This window comes from Cryptococcus depauperatus, chromosome 8 (assembly GCF_001720195.1).
Source record: "Cryptococcus depauperatus CBS 7841 chromosome 8, complete sequence".
Classification (NCBI taxonomy): Eukaryota; Fungi; Basidiomycota; class Tremellomycetes; order Tremellales; family Cryptococcaceae; genus Cryptococcus; species Cryptococcus depauperatus.
Genome location: NC_089475.1, coordinates 745,989 through 763,310, shown reverse-complemented (window position 1 = coordinate 763,310; position 17,322 = coordinate 745,989). Strand labels below are relative to the sequence as shown.

Genomic DNA, 17,322 nt, shown 5'->3' with positions numbered 1-17,322 from the left:
TCAGACTTTCACAGTGAGTACCTCAGACAACCTCAAAAGGCGAAGCCAGTGTGGAACCAACGTCAGTAACTCAAGTCCCAACGCCACTTGAATAACCTCGCTGCGTTCGCCAACCAGTGTAGACACTCTAGAGTACCACAGGAAACTCAACAGAGGCTATGTTGAACGGGCACGTCAAGGCGGGGGAAGGCAACTCGAGTCCTTTGCACCAATGTAATGCTCCAAGTGTTGCGCGCAAGTGCCAATGCTCAGCTACTACTTGTAAGGTAGATGTTGACCGTCGAATCAGTCGATGAAAAGCCGATGCTCTTTAAACCTGATGCGACAACACAAGACTAGTGACCAAAACAGGTGGCAGTGCGACAATGGACAAAAGCTGACGGTTTGCTCAGAGACACTTGAAAAGTGACAAAGTGAGGGCAGATGGACTGGTTCCGCTAGACAGAAAAAGGAATAACAGCAAACAAGTCCGGTGGACGAACGCCTGGACCTCACCTGATAATGAGAGAATGGTGTCAACACTCTATGATCTACGAGGACCGCAGGTCACGAAAGCTCACTAGAGGCCGTTGCCCATATTTTCGTCTCGCGCTTGTAGTAGTATGCAAGCTTAGTATGTTTGATGTTTAGCTCATGTTGAAGAACTCAAATTTTATTTGGCGAGATTGATGTAATTGATGTAATGGGAAAAAAGAAACGACGGGAGATGGGTATTTATACTTTTTCCGATCCAAGTGAGTGGCAAATATCCCTTCATAGAGAGATTGCAAATTTTTATTTGGCAATTGCAAATATTCATGTGAATTGCCAAATGCGGAAGGAGCCTTTCAGCTGATATTGGTTTTTGCCACTTTCGGTATTTTTCGGACTTCTTTTCTGTGGCACCAACCAACGAGTTTAGTTTCTATGTCAATGTACATTAGCCAAGTTTGGCAATGATGCTGTCCAAGTAAAAGTATCGTATTGGCACTGGATAATTTTCTCTGGTCACTTTTCAAGCTGCCAACTCAAAAAATCAACTACTCCATTTCTTAAGCATCGCAGAAAATACAATATGGCTATAAATAATCCATTTGGTATCGTGGATAGCCATTTCCTCTACTATTCACCTGTTTAAATTCGCAATGAAATCATCAAAGACATACCTTCAACATTGTCTATTGCGAGAACAGTTATCGTTCTGCCTTGTCTCAGACTTGGTCACTGAGAGAAGCGATGATGATGGAGCCGTTTCAACTACGTAATCATGAGAAGTGAAGGACTAGTAGAAAGATGAAAGATAATCAAGAACTTGATCAATACTGTCGAACATGGAAGAAGCTAATTATATTTGAACTGTGACGGCCTTGTGGATAGTGGGAAGTATGAAAAAGGACATTGAAAATGCTAGCAATATGTTGAGCTTCAAAAGCTGGCACAGAAACGTAGCATGGACCACACAAGTTTGAGTAGCTTTATCACTTTGCTGCAGAAAAAGTGGCTTTTCGGGTTGTCGACGGAACGACAACTAGATCATGGCTTGTCATGCATATAGGAAACCCATGAAGTATGAAGCACAGAGCTTGAAACGAAGAAAAAGTTAGTAAAATGTTTCGCCGTAATTATCACAATTAAAAAGCGAGTTCATCTACATATGGTAATGCGTATCGCATTGACTTCCATGAGAATAGCAAGATTCCTGACGTGATAGCTTCACAAGCTGGCAAACGCCACGCCTTCCTGGCAACTCTATCCCATCTCGTCTCAATTCGATTGACTGTACAAGCTTTGTCCCCTCAGTTTTGTCATTGGAGCATTGACATTTGTACCAGACAAGATCTCTCTATCTAGTGCCAGCATTAACAGCAGAATTTCTTGTTCTAAACGTATTGTTGTCAGCTTCCGGATAAACCATAGAACCACTTTTATACAAACAAGTTGTCAACATAAAGGTTTAGTGTCTCATTCTCCTTTGCAAGCTTATCATTTTCAATCTCAACCTCGGATATTCGCACCATTAATCCTCTCAACCCGTCACGTAGTGTTATGATATCTTTGATAATCTTTTCCTTCTTGAGAGCCGACTCGACGGTTGGTTCAGGGATAGGAGCTGGAGAGTGAGCTTCCCAGGTCTCAGACTCGCCTTCAGCAAAACCCGAATAAGACATCATAGAATGATTTGATGAATAGTGATAGATAAAAGGTGGGTTTCAAACGTGGGTATTATTCGTTACGTAAACTTGGTTATCGGGTGGAGGTATGACCCATCTTAATTAGAGCAATTACTTCACTTCAAACTTGAGTTCAGACTTGTTGGCAACTCAGAATGGCTCTTGCTGCCAGAAAGACCTTTGAGATTAACAATGATATCCAGGTGGGTAGCAAAACAGAAAGACCGAGCTAATAGATATACAGACCCTCGATCCATCTGCTGCGATCTTTCAATATTCTCGGGAAGAGGAACAACAACTAGATAACGAGGCACCTTGGAAATCCAAGTATGGGCGATATGAGCATGAGAATACGATTCCTGACAATTTGGTTGTAGTCCGCACCACTTTCACACTGTCAAGATTTCTTCAATTGCTCTGATCAAAATGGTAATTCAACAGATAATCCTATACCAATTATTAGCTGATATATATGGTTAGGTCACTCATGCGCGCTCAGGAGGCCAATATGAGATTATGGGTGTCATGTACGGGAAGGTTCGAGATGGTGCTTTCTGGATCACGGATGCCGCCGCCTTACCCGTTCAAGGTACAGAGACACGAGTGAATGCTGGGAATGAGGCTATGGAATATATGGTCAACTTTCAAACAGCAAATGCAGAAGCTGGAAAAAATGAACTGTTACGAGGCTGGTATCACTCGTAAGATTGACTATATAATGAGCGTTGGTGAGAACGCTGTTCACTCCTGCGCAGACATCCCGGTTATGGCTGTTGGCTTTCAGGTATTGATGTTAACACGCAACTAAACAATCAAAAATTCAACGACCCATATCTTGCCGTTGTCGTGCGTCTCTCTGGTGGCAGCTCAATACTAACTACTCTCAGATTGACCCGAACCGAACCATTTCTGCGGGGAAGGTGGAGATTGGTGCTTTCCGTACTTACCCTGATGCAAGTGAAAAGGACAATGTTGGGCGTCATACGGCTAACACATCTTGTATAGTCATACAGACCTACATCTTCAACCAAATCTCTGTACCAGTCTGTTCCCATGGATAAAATTGAAGATTTTGGTGTTCACAACAATGCGTATTATCAGCTTAAAATTGAAATATACAAGAGCAAACTTGATGATCAAATGCTCGACTTATTATGGAACAAGTACTGGGTTGCTACTCTGTCATCAAACTCGCTTGTTTCTGTCAGTGAACGCTGTGTGACCAGATGTAGAATATCTGAGCTGATGCGAACAAGAATCTTGAGTACTCAACATCTCAATTACATGATTTGAGTGCCAAACTTCGAGCGGCTTCTCAAGCTCTTGGTAACAACAGCGCAAAACTCAAGCTTAAGGCAGTAGAAATTAAAGGCGAAGAATTAGATGTGAAGGAAAAAGGGAAGGACACTTTTGAGATTGAAGAGGAAGGCACACCTCTCAACAAGGCAACTCAAGACAGGTTGGTCCAAAAGTTTTACAAACGGAAAGGGAATTGACCTGTGAATAGTTCCAGAATCGCTATAGAGGCTCAAAATGGTATAATTTCTCAGCTCCTCAAGAACAAACTGTTCAACACTCCATTATCAGAGACGGTGGTTAAAGAAGAAGCGTCAGCGGTAATTCGAGGCAAGCTGACATGATATTTACAATAGAAATAATAAGATGTATCAGGTCGCAGGCTGCATATACATGTATGATAAGTGTATACATATTTTCTTCTTCAGAGTGTCACGTGCCATTCATCCAGGGGATTCCATCACGTATCATTCTCAGTTCACGAATGGGTATGGTGACTTGATATTTATATATTTGATTATCATCTTTTTCTGGTTTATCCTTCATCTTTCTTTCGTTCTCAATACTACTCGCCGCAACTGTAACGCTCTGAGGGCAGTGTCTGCGCCGCCAACTTTGAGGCGAAGACCAACATTGACCTTTGCTCTTTGTTACGACACGTCGCGCGCTTTCACCATGCCTATCCGAGGGTTAGATAGTGAGTGCTAGCTGTTTATTGGCAGACTAACCCTTCAAACATGTAGGCTATCTCAAGGAGAGAAAGCTCATCCAAAATTGTCCTATCTCGGCCTTGAACAACACTCGTCTCGGTATTGATGCCACATACTACCTTAACCACTTGCTCACTGATCCTGATACTCGCGAACCTCTCGTTGCTGCTACTGGCGGCCTCCCCCTTGCAATCGTGCTCAAAATAGAGAACGACCTCCGCGCTCTCGAACGCCAAGGTATCAAACCAGTTTTCGTCTTCAGTGGTCTTCCTCTCGCTTCTCGGCCACCACCCAAGGGACCCGATGCTAAAGCTGAAAGAGAGAATATCATCAAAAACGAAGCTTGGGCATTGTATGATCAAGGAGAACCCCTTGCGGCTGTTGAGAAGCTCATTCAGTTCAACAATGGAAACTTTGTGGATCAAAAGGATTTGCTGAGGTCGATAATGAGGCTATTTAGGCACCGTTTTGTAGAGTTCGTTGTAGCCCCTTACCTTGGCTTTGCTCAGGTGAGATTCTTGCTTTGGGTGACTTGCATACTGATGATGCTCTCTCAAAGCTTGCATATCTTTTACAACATCCGAAAGGGTATATCCACGCCATATATTCCTCTACCGAGTGTCTTCTTTGGCCAGTTGAAAAGGTCATAACCTCTAGCGACTGGAACACCAGCTTTAGCTTTGTCGACAAGGCAAAGGTTCTCAACGATTTGAATCTTGCTAGTGAACAGTTCCTCGATTTTGGTCTCCTCGCAGGCTCTTCCATTACCCGTACCCTCCCGCTCCCACCTCATGCTGAATTCTCTATCAAATCCGTTGCGGATCTCGTGCGTATGCACAAATTCGGTCTCGCTGTTTGCCACAGTTTGCGTCAAGAGCAACCATATAAGACACAGCTATATGTAGAGTCTTTCTGGAAAGCCCGCCTGGCCATCAAATTCTTCCTAGTCCTTACAACTGATGGCACTTGTGTGCCTTTGCCAACAGTTATAACCTCTCAGCAGCAAGCTTTCACTATTCAGGATGTTCCGGGGGACCTCGAAGAAATTTTCTCACCACGCATTCCTGATGAGTTATATTTCCATATCTGCCGTGGACTTATTTCTGCTCAGGTTGTGGGATGGTTAACTAGCGGAATGATCGTTGAATCTCAACCTCTTTTGGAGACGAGCGAGTACCGCAGATTCATAAAAGATGTGATCACAGAGGGCCACACTTCACCACGTTGTACTACCGTCGCTCTTCTTGCGGATGTGCTTCACCCGGATTGGTCAAAACGGCGAGTTGTAAGATGCTTTTGTTGATTCAAAAAGAATGAATCTGACAGGCTATAGAACGTGCATTATTACTTTGACCCACCTTATGCTCCTGTTCGAGGATCTTGCGTCCCTTTTACAGATGCTCTTACTCAATCGCTCATCGCCAGATGCACAGATTGGATGGTTCCCATGTTCAACCTAGAGATGGAGCTCAGACGGCAGAATGTGAGTCTTCTGAGATAACGTCGATTCATGCACTGATGTCAATCTTTCTAGTCTTCGACCATCGATCTTAAACTTTGTATTGGGGCTTTAGCAAAAGAGGAATTAGTCAATAGAACATTAAAACCCAAGGGGGAGAGAGTGCTCGATAAAAAGGACGAAATAGTTGCAAATGTTATTTGGCGATTCCTGGAAGTTCGAGGGTAAGTCACAAGAGAGCCTGGTTTGTCTTATGAGGTAGTTTTGTGCAACAGAATCACACGCATTCACTCATCGGCAAAGCACTTCATGCCTGCTTCTCCGTCTCTCGAGTCAACGATCGGTTCCAAGAGTCTCTTTATCTAATTCTTGAGCTTCTGCGGGCGGGAGTGGTACATGGTGGAAAGTGGGGCGGAGCTGATGCCGAAGGTTTTGCCGGTGGGCCAAGTTATGGAGATAATGATGAACAAAACAGGGTCAGGCTCATTATGAGGTGTATCAGCGTGTTACCGTTGATGTTGAGAGTGAGCTCCCATCTATCTGAATGGAACGTAACGCCACTGACAGCTATAACTAGCCTCAACAATGGATTGGACCGTTATCTCAAGAACTTTTGGCTTTTAACTCATTTGTTCGGGCTTTGTCCAAGTCTCTTCGACAACTTTTTGAAGCGGTCAGTGTGCATCTGCTGTTATCTGGGGATGGGAGACGGAACAGGGATGACTATAGCGATATCATGCTTAGTGAGCTATCTGTTACTTCTACAATTATATGACCTAACAATGATAATTGAAGGTCTTCCTTTCCAGACTGACGTGAGTACCGGGTTTGGCATCCTCATCAAGACTTATCTTGATGCCACGACCTATCACAATGAAGGAGAATCAATCAACATGGATAACTACCGGTCAGAAAAGGTGGTTAAGGCCAAGAAGGATGCTATCAGTTTTGTGGAAGATAACCTCACTAGTATTAGAAACCCTGTGCAAGAGCTTTCACGAGGTTTCCGTTTCTGGGATACAGTGAGTTTCTTGCGGTCCTAGTTGACTTTTCTGACCTCCCATATGTAGATTATGGTAGCCATCCGTAGCCTTGAAGAAGAACAGGGACCAAACCCCAAGTTCCAACACACGGTCGTAGGGAAGGATGTTATTGACCAATTTGTGAGAGCGGACGAATGGTTGAAGCCTATGCGACCATGAGGATTGGCAAGGATAGTCATGTTGAGACGAGATAGTGTTTCAAGCTTTATGCATCAGAGAAACACTCGTGTTGGACGCAAACAACGATTGTGATTTCCTACATGCCAATGGTCGGCATTGTAGAACAGCAGAAGCAAGTTGGCATTATAGTTTTTTTAGTTTGCGGATGTTCCCAGGTTGAGACGAGCCAACCTTTGCGATAAACACAAGCCACAAAAGAGGAAGCCAAGTAGCACATGTACAACTCTTTAACTGGTTGCCAAAATGGCGGCCTCCAAATAAGATAAGCAGGACGAAATTTACAATGGATACCCAAACCTAGACGAATAGTCTCGGGAAATTAAAAAAAAAAACAAAAGCACATAGACGCAATTGCCAGAATTCACTCATACCAGAAGATCACAAGTTGCATTCATTTTGACCATATGAAACAGTAGACAATAAGCTTGATATAACATGCAGATATCATGGATCACTCAAGCATTCAACCGTCTAGTAGTGAGAGACGTATGCTGTTCTCAAATCCAAACCTCACATCGTTTGCAAGATTGATTAAGCCTTGTGGATTGAAAAACCTAAACCTCTGCATCTGCGGGTTGGGGCGGACGATAAGAAACTCTCTTTGCGTTCCATGGGAATTTCCTTAATGTTTGGCGAATCTTCATGGAAACTTTTGGTGATTATACCAGCTTTTGTATGTGTACACATGCAGAGCTGAAACCGTATAAGGAAAGCCAACCGAGGCGAAAAGCCAGATGGTAGTTTCATCCAACACGCCAGCAGAGAACCATCACTCAGAGCTAATCTTTGTCGTCAGCGATAGATAGTAACTCAATGGGAAAGAACTTGCTTCTCCCACCGTACATCTTGAGTAATACCCCAATACCGAGACTTTATCCTTTGATTCTCCTTATCACAACTCTCATTTTTCTCAGAAATTTAACTTTCTTTTCATGAACAACAAGTTGTGACCTTTTCTTCAGTGGCTATTTTTTAATACCAAGTCTTCATTGCTGGAAATGCAGTTGAAAGAGCAAAAGAGAAATAGATTTCTATTTCAAAGTAAGAGTATCTATCATAAATCAATTAACTATATGCACTGATCCAAAGGATGTTAATTAACAATATTCAGATTGCGTAGAACGTATTAATGAATGAATTTTTAACATCTATTATTACCGGTACAAGAAAATGCCCAACTCTTGTACGTACATGTTGCGTTTGCTTGTTTAAGTTACGTTTTATTCCATTTGCGGACAGATGGTATGTGAACGAGTGGCTGCTTTGGCGGTAGGTATATACTCTAGTTTTCCATTTGTCTGGAAGATAACAATTTGATCTTAGGTCGACCTTCTGTTTGAATGTCCTCGACCATGTACCATCATTCAACCTATGTCCCTACTCCAAGCAGAGGCGCTCTAAGGAAGCGTATCTCCATGGCTTGTCAGCACTGTCGGCACAGGTGAGGTTTAAAACTGTTCTCTTTCAGACAAGTCATATTGACCCCATTTGGTAGAAAGATAAGATGCTATGGTGGCTCTCCCTGTACCCATTGCGAGCGTTCCAAACGCAAGTGCGAGTATGCCCCAGTACCGAAAGAGGTTAGCCGTGTAACTCGAGAAAAGAAAGCATTTGCCAAAGCTGCCAAGTTGGCCAGTCAATCCATTCCCCCAATGACTACTTCCATCCCCTACTCTATGCCTCGCACAGGTTTTGAAGAGCTTTTGTACGACATCTCAACTCACTCGTCGCCATTCACTGCTAAAAAATCGTCTTTTGAGCTGGAAACAGGGACAACTTTGGGGTCTAAGAGTTCTTTCGAAACGGCCCAGTCTGCGGTTCGCATCGACCCATCTATGGAAACGGCTTCCAGCTCTTATCCCTCTGTGGTTGAACATCTCTTGCTTCAAAGCCTTGCCTCCCATCAACTCGGGATACAACTCGAGCCCACTCCACCCTGCGCTCAGGAGGAATCACCGGCTTGGACAACGTCTTCCGTGTCTGCCCCTACATGCTCTACCTCTCCAGACGAGGGCTGCTCTTACCGCTGGATACAAACAGGTCCCGGGACACCAGAATACACTCTCCATTCGTCGTCAAGCTCCTTACCTATTCAAATTACAAACACTTGCCCAGCAGCCGTGCCCACAGATGTTTTTGGAAGCAAGACCGCTACGCCTCCCACACCCTCACTGACATCCTCACCACCGCTCCTCTCTCTAAACGACTTGTTTGCTTCTTATCCGTCCGTCTCTATCGAGCATCAGCCATTACTTCAGTCGCCTACAAGCACGCATCGCAAAGAGCCATCGCTAATGATTAGTGGTGATTATAGTCTGTCCACTCGGGAAAGCTTTGAAGGGTTAGGCCTGATAGATGGAACCGGTCATTGTATGTGCATATTGGAACAGGGCCAAAGTTTTCTGTCTATTCCGTAGTCTGTCTATCTGGGTTGGCGGTGGGTAAGAGGCCGTTGTCATCTCATTGTTGTGGTTTGACATTTGTTATGTATTATGGATAGATGTGTTTGTCAAAACAAGTTTGGATTGAAATGGAGCATTGTGCAGTTGTACAATACATCCCGACATTCACAGTGCGGATATGGACCATGTTGATAAACTGTATGTAGGATGATGGAGGGAGAGGCGAGATTAAGGAAGGACTTGTTCGTGGTTCCCAAAGAATGAATCTGAATAGGTTTATTCTAGTTACACATTCCTCGCCCAAGACATAACCCATTCCTGATATTGTATACAGTCAAAATCGTATCGCTTGTAGATTTTCATGATTTCAGTGTAGCCCATGAGTGCTCACTGGCTTTTTTCTAGTGATAGGCTATGAATATTGATTTCCAAGAGAAAACATGTGAACACCATTCATATCAAAGACGAAACATCTGGCCATTGAATATGTAAAATTCCAGGTTCTATTCGATCTGGAAAGCCACGTTACATATTACTAGGTAATACTCAGGTAGGAGGCCGCTGGGGAATCTCTGATGCTGAAAGTTTTACTTTTTGGACAGTAGAAATCTTTCAGGATGAAACTAGGAGGTCAATCAATGCACCTTCGGATTCTTTATAACAATCCAATATTACGTTTTTGTGATTTCAATGAGATTACTCAGCTCCACAACTCCTAAATCAGCCCTTTTGTATTCCCAAGAGTATGAACACAAGCCGCAACTGATGCCAATCCTGCCGGCCCAACTAAACAGTGATAATGCAGAAGCTAGTGCAATGTACAAGTACTACTACACATCCCACAGACAGCTTTCATGATTTGTACAAGTTCGTATCCCAAATCTGACTATGACTGCTAAATGGATGATGGGGACAGTAAGATTATCGTAGGTAGGGGAACCAACACTAAAATTCATAGAGAAACATCATTAAAAAGTGTAAAGACAGAGGAATTGATAAGGGTCCATAGAGAAGTTCTTTGACTTGGTACGATGGTCCTAAAGTCTCTGCATTTCTGAACTGATCTTCGCTTATCGCTTGTAGTATAAATTGGGAACAACCGCACGTATCTGTGTTTCCTGGATGCTTTGCTTACGGTAGGCGATTCTGGTTTTTCTCTTCTGTTTAGTGCATAGTGGAAGATGAAGGCTGACAATTATTTTGAAATCAAATTTTGAATGAGCAATTGAGGAACGTAGTTTATTTCAGTCATAGGATCGATGATTTGAAAGTCCAAAGAGCGCGAGTCAGATTTGTATCATTCTAGATTGAATCTTTGCACTTCCAAGGCATGTCGGCGCTCTGCAAAATCACCGTACTAGTAAGTCTTGCTTCCTCCAACTCCATCTTTCTTGTTGATATACCTCTTATCTCTGACCCAGGGGACTAGAAGGAAGGAAAGTAGGTATGGGAATGTGTGGACCTTGATCAATGGATGAGCGAAAATTGAGTGATCGGACTAGATTGACGTCGTGATGGTGCGCAAGGCGCCACATGGATAACTAAGCCCAAGAAATTTCAGAAACGAATGGTGAAAACCCGTTAGCTGTGAGTTTGGGTGAAGTTATGATAGCTAATATTGTGAAGTATTGTTGGAAAATAGTGTGATCAAGGAAGGGTTCATTGAAGTCTTTGCAGAGACTCCAAAGAGCTCTATGACTATCTTCGATGAGCTGACGACGGAAATTTTGCAGTTGGATCAAAAGCTTGTGATGGCTCTGAACACCTCTTCAGTTTCTTGGAACATGAGAATGTTTAACTCAATTTTGCCAGCTCTCAGTAATTGCTTGTGTTGCATTAAAGCCATCGTAGATTTGTTCGGCTTTGATGTTGACCATGATCGTCTTCCGTTTCCTCTCCTTTTCATTGGTCTCAATCAGTCTCACCCTAGTGATCAGGTCGATAGATAGGTCCGCCAGTAAACTGTATCAGCAGACCTCAAGTATTTCAGCTTTTCTGTTTAGCCATTTAGTTTATCAAGATTTGACCGGTTGAACTTCTCCCGTAACTCGCGTCACTCTTCCGGTTGATAGTCCTTCACAAGCATTAATAGTCTTTTCTTTCTTAATCATCGGCGTCATTTTACTCTGAACCCGAGAAGATCCTGTCATCTACTGGTTTTTTCGAGCGAACTTTGTACATTAGCACCTTACTTCAGAGATATACGGAGAGCTCTTATTAAGAGAGCTCAACACGATATTGGGAACAGGGTTATCGATTATAGATGGAAAGTATGTATTGAGATTGAAGGTGGCTATCAAAAAACTAAAGAAAGATGGTTCAGAAAAAATTACACGTCATTGCACTTTCATTTCATACTCTCAATACTCGTCATTCAAAACAACAATGTGAATTGTAATTATATCATCAACATTAGAACCAACCAAGCATGCCAGTCTTCTACCCAAGTCAAAACTTTTCTCCATCAAGCTTCTCAAATGCAACACTCATCTTAGTAGGCTGTCATTAACCATATGGTATCTCCTGGCATTGACAATCCATGCTTAGCCCGCCGTGTCGTTGGGAAATGTCCCTCAACTGACTTGTGATCTGTTGATATCTTCACTTGGTCTTCAAAGGGTCGGCTTCACAGGCAGAGGTGACACCGTTGCTCCTTTTGTAGGTCAAGGAGAGCATAGTGAACTTGTCACTGGTGGATTGGAAGGTGAATGAATCTCATGTTCGTTGGCGGGTCGCTATGCTGAAATTTTGTTAGTTTATGGCCAGGAAGGGAGCGAGCTTTTTGTAGTTCAGCAGAGGTCACCAACCTTGAAGGCAAGTTTTTGACCTGAGGTCGTACCAATCAATTCATCATTGACGGAGGTATGGGGAAATAGGACAAAAAAGATGAACATGTTGCATTGGTTGAATCATTCATTGATTCTTACAGCTTTGGATTTCTCCTGCTCCTAACAAGTCTCGATTCCGCTCATCAAAATGATACACAGTTATTGTAAGCTATGGGGTAGATGCTTGGGTGATGTAGTTGACTAAATGATACACTGTAGGACACCCTATCAGCGTATCACCCCTCCATCTCAATCTGTCTCTGCTTCACCCTACTTGCAGCGTCTTCAAAGGATACCGCCACTATCGCTTGCTATTGATTCATCCTCTCATACTCTGCCTAGCAAAGATTCACATTACCCGCCTTTTCTGCCTGCAGCTGGCTTGACAAGGAGATTGCTCTCTTCCTGGTCTAGAGACGAGAAATCAATACCTCACGGTGCGCTGTCTGTATGGTGCGTTGAAGGTGATAACCGAGGAGACGCAAAAGGTTTAACAAATGTTGTGCTTGATATATTGGGCATTGGTCAGTTGGAACATATCTCGCTTACAGCTATCAAGAAGAAAGCTCATGTATAGCCTCCAGCAAATGACGTCGAATTAAGAGAGCCTACCTCTTGGAAAGGGCTTTTCGGAACTACCAGGGGGTGGAGTGGAGGCATGGGTGCCGACTCAGAGCTATATGGATAGAATGCCGAGAGATGGATCACGTGCATCCTTTCTATCTTAACGAAGCTTTCTATGTGCTCGAAACACTCCCTCATAAATCTCTGCATCGACTTTTGGGCTCTGTATTTCGACGTTACAGATATTTCCACAGCCATTGACAGGAGCTCGGCACGAGTATTCATCCTTTTATGTTCTTCATCTGCGTATGGAGTAAATAACAAAGGTTAGTGACTAAGGTAATTCAGAATCATTGTCCGCTTTCCCCAAGATCTTTAGGCAAAGACAAAGGGTGGCGTGGCTCGGATCTAGACCAGAGATTATGCGTCTTCCGTACGCAACTCGGAGGACTAACCCTATTTAGAATATAAGTAAGGACTTGCATTGTAACCAAGTTATATTGTCGGATGTTCATAAAACTCCAACTCAACGATATTTCGCCGATTGATTACCACTCAAATCGCCTATACGACTATTAATTGATAACAAGGCTCAAAGAAACACCGATACCAACGCAAATTACTACCATTGGCATAGCCATGTCAAATTCAAAAGGCAAGGATACCCACAACCAACTATCTTCTCTATCCCAAATTGCTTCTCCGAATACTCCTATTACAGCTCTCAAGCACGATCACACAAAGTCTTACTCCCGCATCATTTCCTTCGAGCCTTCTTCACCTGTCTGTCACACTGACTTGGGCATCAGTTTCTCGCATTCCAATATACCATCCCCTTCTATCCCATATTCTCGAACTCTATGTAACCCCGCTTCTCTTCACTGTGCACAACTTCGTAATGGCTTCAGCACTAAGCAACCCGTCGCCAGCGCTGAATGTCAAACATCTCTTATCTCTGTTGCCTATGATTCATGGGAAGGAGATTCGAGGGACATAAGCGAGGATTGTTTTATAGCAGCTATACAAAGAGGAGAAGTCATTCCTGTTGGGCGAGTTGGAGACGAGGATAGGTATTTCGATAGATGGGAGGATTATGGATTTACAGGAGGCAATTGGGTAATGCAGGGTTCCTATGAAATGCGTGACCAAAGGTCATGGCATGAAGATAAGAAAGAAAGAAGAGCTTGGACTGAGGATGCTCGTATGGATGGTGGTCGAAGGAAATCGTGGTATTTGACAGTTTAAGCAGTTGGCCATTTCGATTTCAAAAATCTCTTTGGCGAACAATAAAAACATCTAATAGCATCTACCAAGTTTCTACTAGTCCATGTAGTTAAATAGTTGCAAGATATGTCTGCGTCATGTATTCGTCATTCCTTCTGCTTCCTATCCAAAAGTCTTCTTTTAGACTCCCTCTCTGGGCTGAGTACAGGACTACTGCTCCCGCTGTGTACGCCTTCGACAACAACGGCTACACAATCTTCATCCTTGTCTTTCCAATCGACACTCATGCCAGACGGCTGATTGGGCAATGTTGTGATCAAACGCATCGTTGGCTTCACAGTTTCCAAATAGGTATCCTTAACTGGACCTCAAGCATAGTGAGTCGGCGTGGCCATGCACTTGTTCATTCAACTTACTTTCAACCGCATCCTCCAGCATCATACTCCGTCTCCTCTCATTCTCGCATCCTCTCTCTCTAGGAGTCAACGTATCTTTTTCCTGCCTTGTCTCGTCCTTGACAATGACTCCCATCCCCGTTTCAGGATCCCAGACTCTTCTAGTCTTTCCATCATTCCAGTTCATATTCTCTTCTTCATCATCTTCTCCAAACTTTGATTTGAATCTCTTTTGTCGCTTTCGCCTTTTGTATAGCCACGAGGCCAAGCAGATAGCCACAAATATACCAAGGATAACAGCACCTATAGCCAAATAAGTTGATAAAGAGCGGGCAAAGCTATGAAGTGATGCGGGAGTGAGCGAGGATTCTGTCACATTGAGACTAGAGTAATAGTCCGTTGAGGACGAGGTCGTTATGGAAGAGGGAGAGGTAGATGAAGTATGAGATGCCGTGGATGATACAGGGCTATAAGTTGAAGAATAGTTCATGATGCCGATACTTGCATCCCTAGAACTGGTAGAAGGCGATACTGTAGTCCAGCTTGGCGTGAGGGTTGTCATTGCTTGAGCCACAGACTCCATATGGTTAACCTTTTGTCGTTCCTCTCTTCGTTGCTTGTTCGTAAGATCTTAGTCCAACCTTGAGAGCCAGCTCTCTTAACGGTTGCCAGAGATGGGAATAAATGTAAACGAAACTTGAGAATCGTTTCTGTTTAAAAAATTTTTCCATCTCGTAGTTTTTATAGTTGAGCCACACAAACAAAATAGAAATGATGAGATCATTACTTTTTTTTTGCTGATGGTAACATCCCATGTTGAACGAAAGGAAATCTTCCAGGTCTCCATGATGGATTATGTAATCAAAGGTGAAAAGTCACGTGAAAATATATGTGTTATTTAAAATGTGATAAGCTCATCCTATCTTATTCTTTCAAAAGTTGAGCAAAAAGTTACAATTTTAATTATTCTTCTTTCACATCTTTTCAGTCTGAAAAGTGCACAATACTGGAGGCATTCTTAGCAGGCTCATCTTGGTAGACGCTGCTTCTGTTTAAAACACTCAATCCTCATTTCCATTTTTCGCCATGCCGGTCCGTATACGCTTCGCCCGTCATGGCCGGCGCAAAAACCCCATATTCCACCTGGTAGCTATTGATTCCCGTCGGTCGCGTAACGGAAAACCTCTCGAGCTTTTAGGCAAGTACGACCCAATCCCTCGTATCCGGGAGGGTATGACGCCGCCTCCAGCAGCCAATGTCTTTGCAAAAGGCGCAGAAGGATTAGTGAAGAAGGAAAAGAGTGTGGAATGGAACGTTGATAGAATAAACTATTGGCTGGGCGTGGGGGCACAACCTACTAGATCAGTTGTGAAATTGCTGGAAAGGGTAGGTTCAATCCGATATACTGGACGATGCATCCTATTAACTTTAGATTAGAGAGGCGTACTGAAAACACCCCACAAATGGCAACATCAATGGTCTCCACCTCCTGCTCCTGAATTGATAGCACAGCCTGGAGCAAAACTCAACGGACAAATCGTGGAGACTAGCTCATAAGCTGTATGCATCATCTGGGACTTGGCAGGTTTTTTCAGAGATATCGCAAGGGTTTGATTTAAAGTATAGTCACGCTTTGATGCCTGAGAAACAATGGCATACCAAGCAAAGGAATGAGTCTAATGGAATAATGTACAAAGCACTGCAGTGCTTACTGCCCATCCTTCTTCCTCTTTTTCCTCTTCTCACCGTTTTCCAACTCAGCCTTCCTCTTAGTCCCTGCTATTGCCTCTTGTTGCTCTGTCAGGTCTGACGCTTCAATACCCATTTCATTCTGACCGTCTTCGCCGCCTGCAGCTCCTTTTCTCGCTTTTCTTTCTTCCCTCTTCTTCTTTTCCTGTTCTTTTCTGTAAGCTTTGAGTTCACGCTGAGTCATCTGACTGGTATCGATATCTGTCTCCCTTTGTTCCGCTGTTTGTTGTTGCTGCTTAGTAAGCTGGACTTTAGCTTTTTTCAAAGAAGGCTCTGGGTCAGGTGAAAGTGAAGGCGAAGGGCGCGACCAGGGTATAGCTGGCTCAGGGGCAGGTGGTGGGTTGTAAGGATCAGGTAAGAGCGATCCAATGAGCGAAAGCATGCAATTTGAAACTTGTATTCTACCAAGTAAGCGTCAGTGGACCATTGTTGCAAGCTATAGAATAGAATGGCAAAAGACAAACCCAATAACGGTAAATTTAATCTTGCCTCCTTCACCCAGAGTCTTTCCAGTTTCCTTCTCTTTCCATCGGCCGACTTGCTCGACCATGGGTGGCGCACCACTGCCGAGGTATACAACCTCGTCTTCATCATCATCACTGTCCTTATCGGGAGCTTGTTCGTCGGTATGCTCAAACTCATACATGTCAGTAGGAATGTGTTGAAGAGGAATTGAGACATTGAAGGTTTTAGAGAAGAGCAATGAGAGATGAGAAGGAGATGACAGAGAGTGAGTGCCGTCTGAATTTTCTATCAGCATATAGAATACCACCCTCACAGTGCCAGACATACAAAGTTTTTGGTCGATTTTAGGAGCCCACAAAATGGAGTGAAATCGGACTTTTATAACGTCAAACGGACATTCGTTGATGATCTTTGCTGTATCATCTTCAAAGCTATGGTCCCAATGGGCTAGCAGTACACCTCCCATTTGAGGTAAATATCTATCACTCACGAGTCAATCTACCGTAAGGGATACGCAGAATGGGACTTACCGCATAATCATACTATCCAAATGCTCTTTTACGCCAACCATGACATCTCCAGAATACTTTGGGGCAACACTTATCCTCATTCTCGACAATTGATGCTCAAATGGGGACTTTTCATGTTTCCCCTCTATGATCTTTTTGTGTTTCTTGTCCTTCTTGGACTTTTCTTTGTGCTCATGCTTGGCATGCTTTTCCTTCTTATCTTTTTTATGCTTTGAGGATGATGCTGCAGCATTGACGTTGGACATGTCTACCAGTTTCTTTCCTTCAAGGTAGTTTTCCCGTGATTTAGAATCAATTTTTGGTAAAAGAAGAAGTAATTCGCCAAAA

At 43.4% G+C, this 17,322-nt stretch overlaps 10 protein-coding genes across 10 annotated transcripts; 6 read left to right on the top strand and 4 right to left on the bottom strand.

The window, feature by feature from the left end:
- Positions 1–1,822: 1,822 nt before the first annotated feature.
- On the bottom strand, positions 1,823–2,150 carry L203_106219 (uncharacterized protein; the record flags this gene model as incomplete). The annotated part of the gene is made up of 2 exons (XM_066215577.1): positions 1,823–1,859; positions 1,915–2,150. 2 exons carry the CDS (start codon positions 2,148–2,150, stop codon positions 1,823–1,825), a joined length of 273 nt encoding a protein of 90 aa, XP_066071674.1.
- A 155-nt stretch (positions 2,151–2,305) lies between these two features.
- L203_106218 (COP9 signalosome complex subunit 5) lies at positions 2,306–3,790 on the top strand (the record flags this gene model as incomplete). Its single annotated transcript, XM_066215576.1, has 9 exons — positions 2,306–2,353; positions 2,395–2,477; positions 2,528–2,579; positions 2,631–2,851; positions 2,906–2,993; positions 3,038–3,103; positions 3,156–3,353; positions 3,407–3,609; positions 3,658–3,790. 9 exons carry the CDS (start codon positions 2,306–2,308, stop codon positions 3,788–3,790), a joined length of 1,092 nt encoding a protein of 363 aa, XP_066071673.1.
- Positions 3,791–4,121: 331 nt separating this feature from the next.
- On the top strand, positions 4,122–6,817 carry L203_106217 (uncharacterized protein; the record flags this gene model as incomplete). The annotated part of the gene is made up of 9 exons (XM_066215575.1): positions 4,122–4,143; positions 4,190–4,665; positions 4,716–5,441; positions 5,490–5,639; positions 5,691–5,831; positions 5,891–6,139; positions 6,193–6,358; positions 6,411–6,637; positions 6,686–6,817. The coding sequence occupies 9 exons, from the start codon at positions 4,122–4,124 to the stop codon at positions 6,815–6,817; spliced, it is 2,289 nt and encodes a 762-aa protein (XP_066071672.1).
- A 552-nt stretch (positions 6,818–7,369) lies between these two features.
- On the bottom strand, positions 7,370–7,683 carry L203_106216 (uncharacterized protein; the record flags this gene model as incomplete). Its single annotated transcript, XM_066215574.1, has 2 exons — positions 7,370–7,617; positions 7,668–7,683. 2 exons carry the CDS (start codon positions 7,681–7,683, stop codon positions 7,370–7,372), a joined length of 264 nt encoding a protein of 87 aa, XP_066071671.1.
- Positions 7,684–8,190: 507 nt separating this feature from the next.
- On the top strand, positions 8,191–9,255 carry L203_106215 (uncharacterized protein; the record flags this gene model as incomplete). Its single annotated transcript, XM_066215573.1, has 2 exons — positions 8,191–8,279; positions 8,334–9,255. 2 exons carry the CDS (start codon positions 8,191–8,193, stop codon positions 9,253–9,255), a joined length of 1,011 nt encoding a protein of 336 aa, XP_066071670.1.
- A 2,413-nt stretch (positions 9,256–11,668) lies between these two features.
- On the top strand, positions 11,669–12,756 carry L203_106214 (uncharacterized protein; the record flags this gene model as incomplete). Its single annotated transcript, XM_066215572.1, has 6 exons — positions 11,669–11,734; positions 11,788–11,944; positions 11,996–12,054; positions 12,117–12,232; positions 12,288–12,592; positions 12,653–12,756. The coding sequence occupies 6 exons, from the start codon at positions 11,669–11,671 to the stop codon at positions 12,754–12,756; spliced, it is 807 nt and encodes a 268-aa protein (XP_066071669.1).
- Positions 12,757–13,271: 515 nt separating this feature from the next.
- On the top strand, positions 13,272–13,877 carry L203_106213 (uncharacterized protein; the record flags this gene model as incomplete). Its single annotated transcript, XM_066215571.1, has 1 exon — positions 13,272–13,877. The coding sequence occupies one exon, from the start codon at positions 13,272–13,274 to the stop codon at positions 13,875–13,877; it is 606 nt and encodes a 201-aa protein (XP_066071668.1).
- Positions 13,878–14,002: 125 nt separating this feature from the next.
- Positions 14,003–14,834, bottom strand: L203_106212 (uncharacterized protein; the record flags this gene model as incomplete). The annotated part of the gene is made up of 2 exons (XM_066215570.1): positions 14,003–14,223; positions 14,273–14,834. 2 exons carry the CDS (start codon positions 14,832–14,834, stop codon positions 14,003–14,005), a joined length of 783 nt encoding a protein of 260 aa, XP_066071667.1.
- A 503-nt stretch (positions 14,835–15,337) lies between these two features.
- L203_106211 (ribosomal protein S16) lies at positions 15,338–15,808 on the top strand (the record flags this gene model as incomplete). The annotated part of the gene is made up of 2 exons (XM_066215569.1): positions 15,338–15,637; positions 15,689–15,808. 2 exons carry the CDS (start codon positions 15,338–15,340, stop codon positions 15,806–15,808), a joined length of 420 nt encoding a protein of 139 aa, XP_066071666.1.
- Positions 15,809–15,959: 151 nt separating this feature from the next.
- Positions 15,960–17,240, bottom strand: L203_106210 (uncharacterized protein; the record flags this gene model as incomplete). Its single annotated transcript, XM_066215568.1, has 4 exons — positions 15,960–16,401; positions 16,465–16,741; positions 16,793–16,944; positions 16,996–17,240. The coding sequence occupies 4 exons, from the start codon at positions 17,238–17,240 to the stop codon at positions 15,960–15,962; spliced, it is 1,116 nt and encodes a 371-aa protein (XP_066071665.1).
- Between the last annotated feature and the right edge of the window lie 82 nt (positions 17,241–17,322).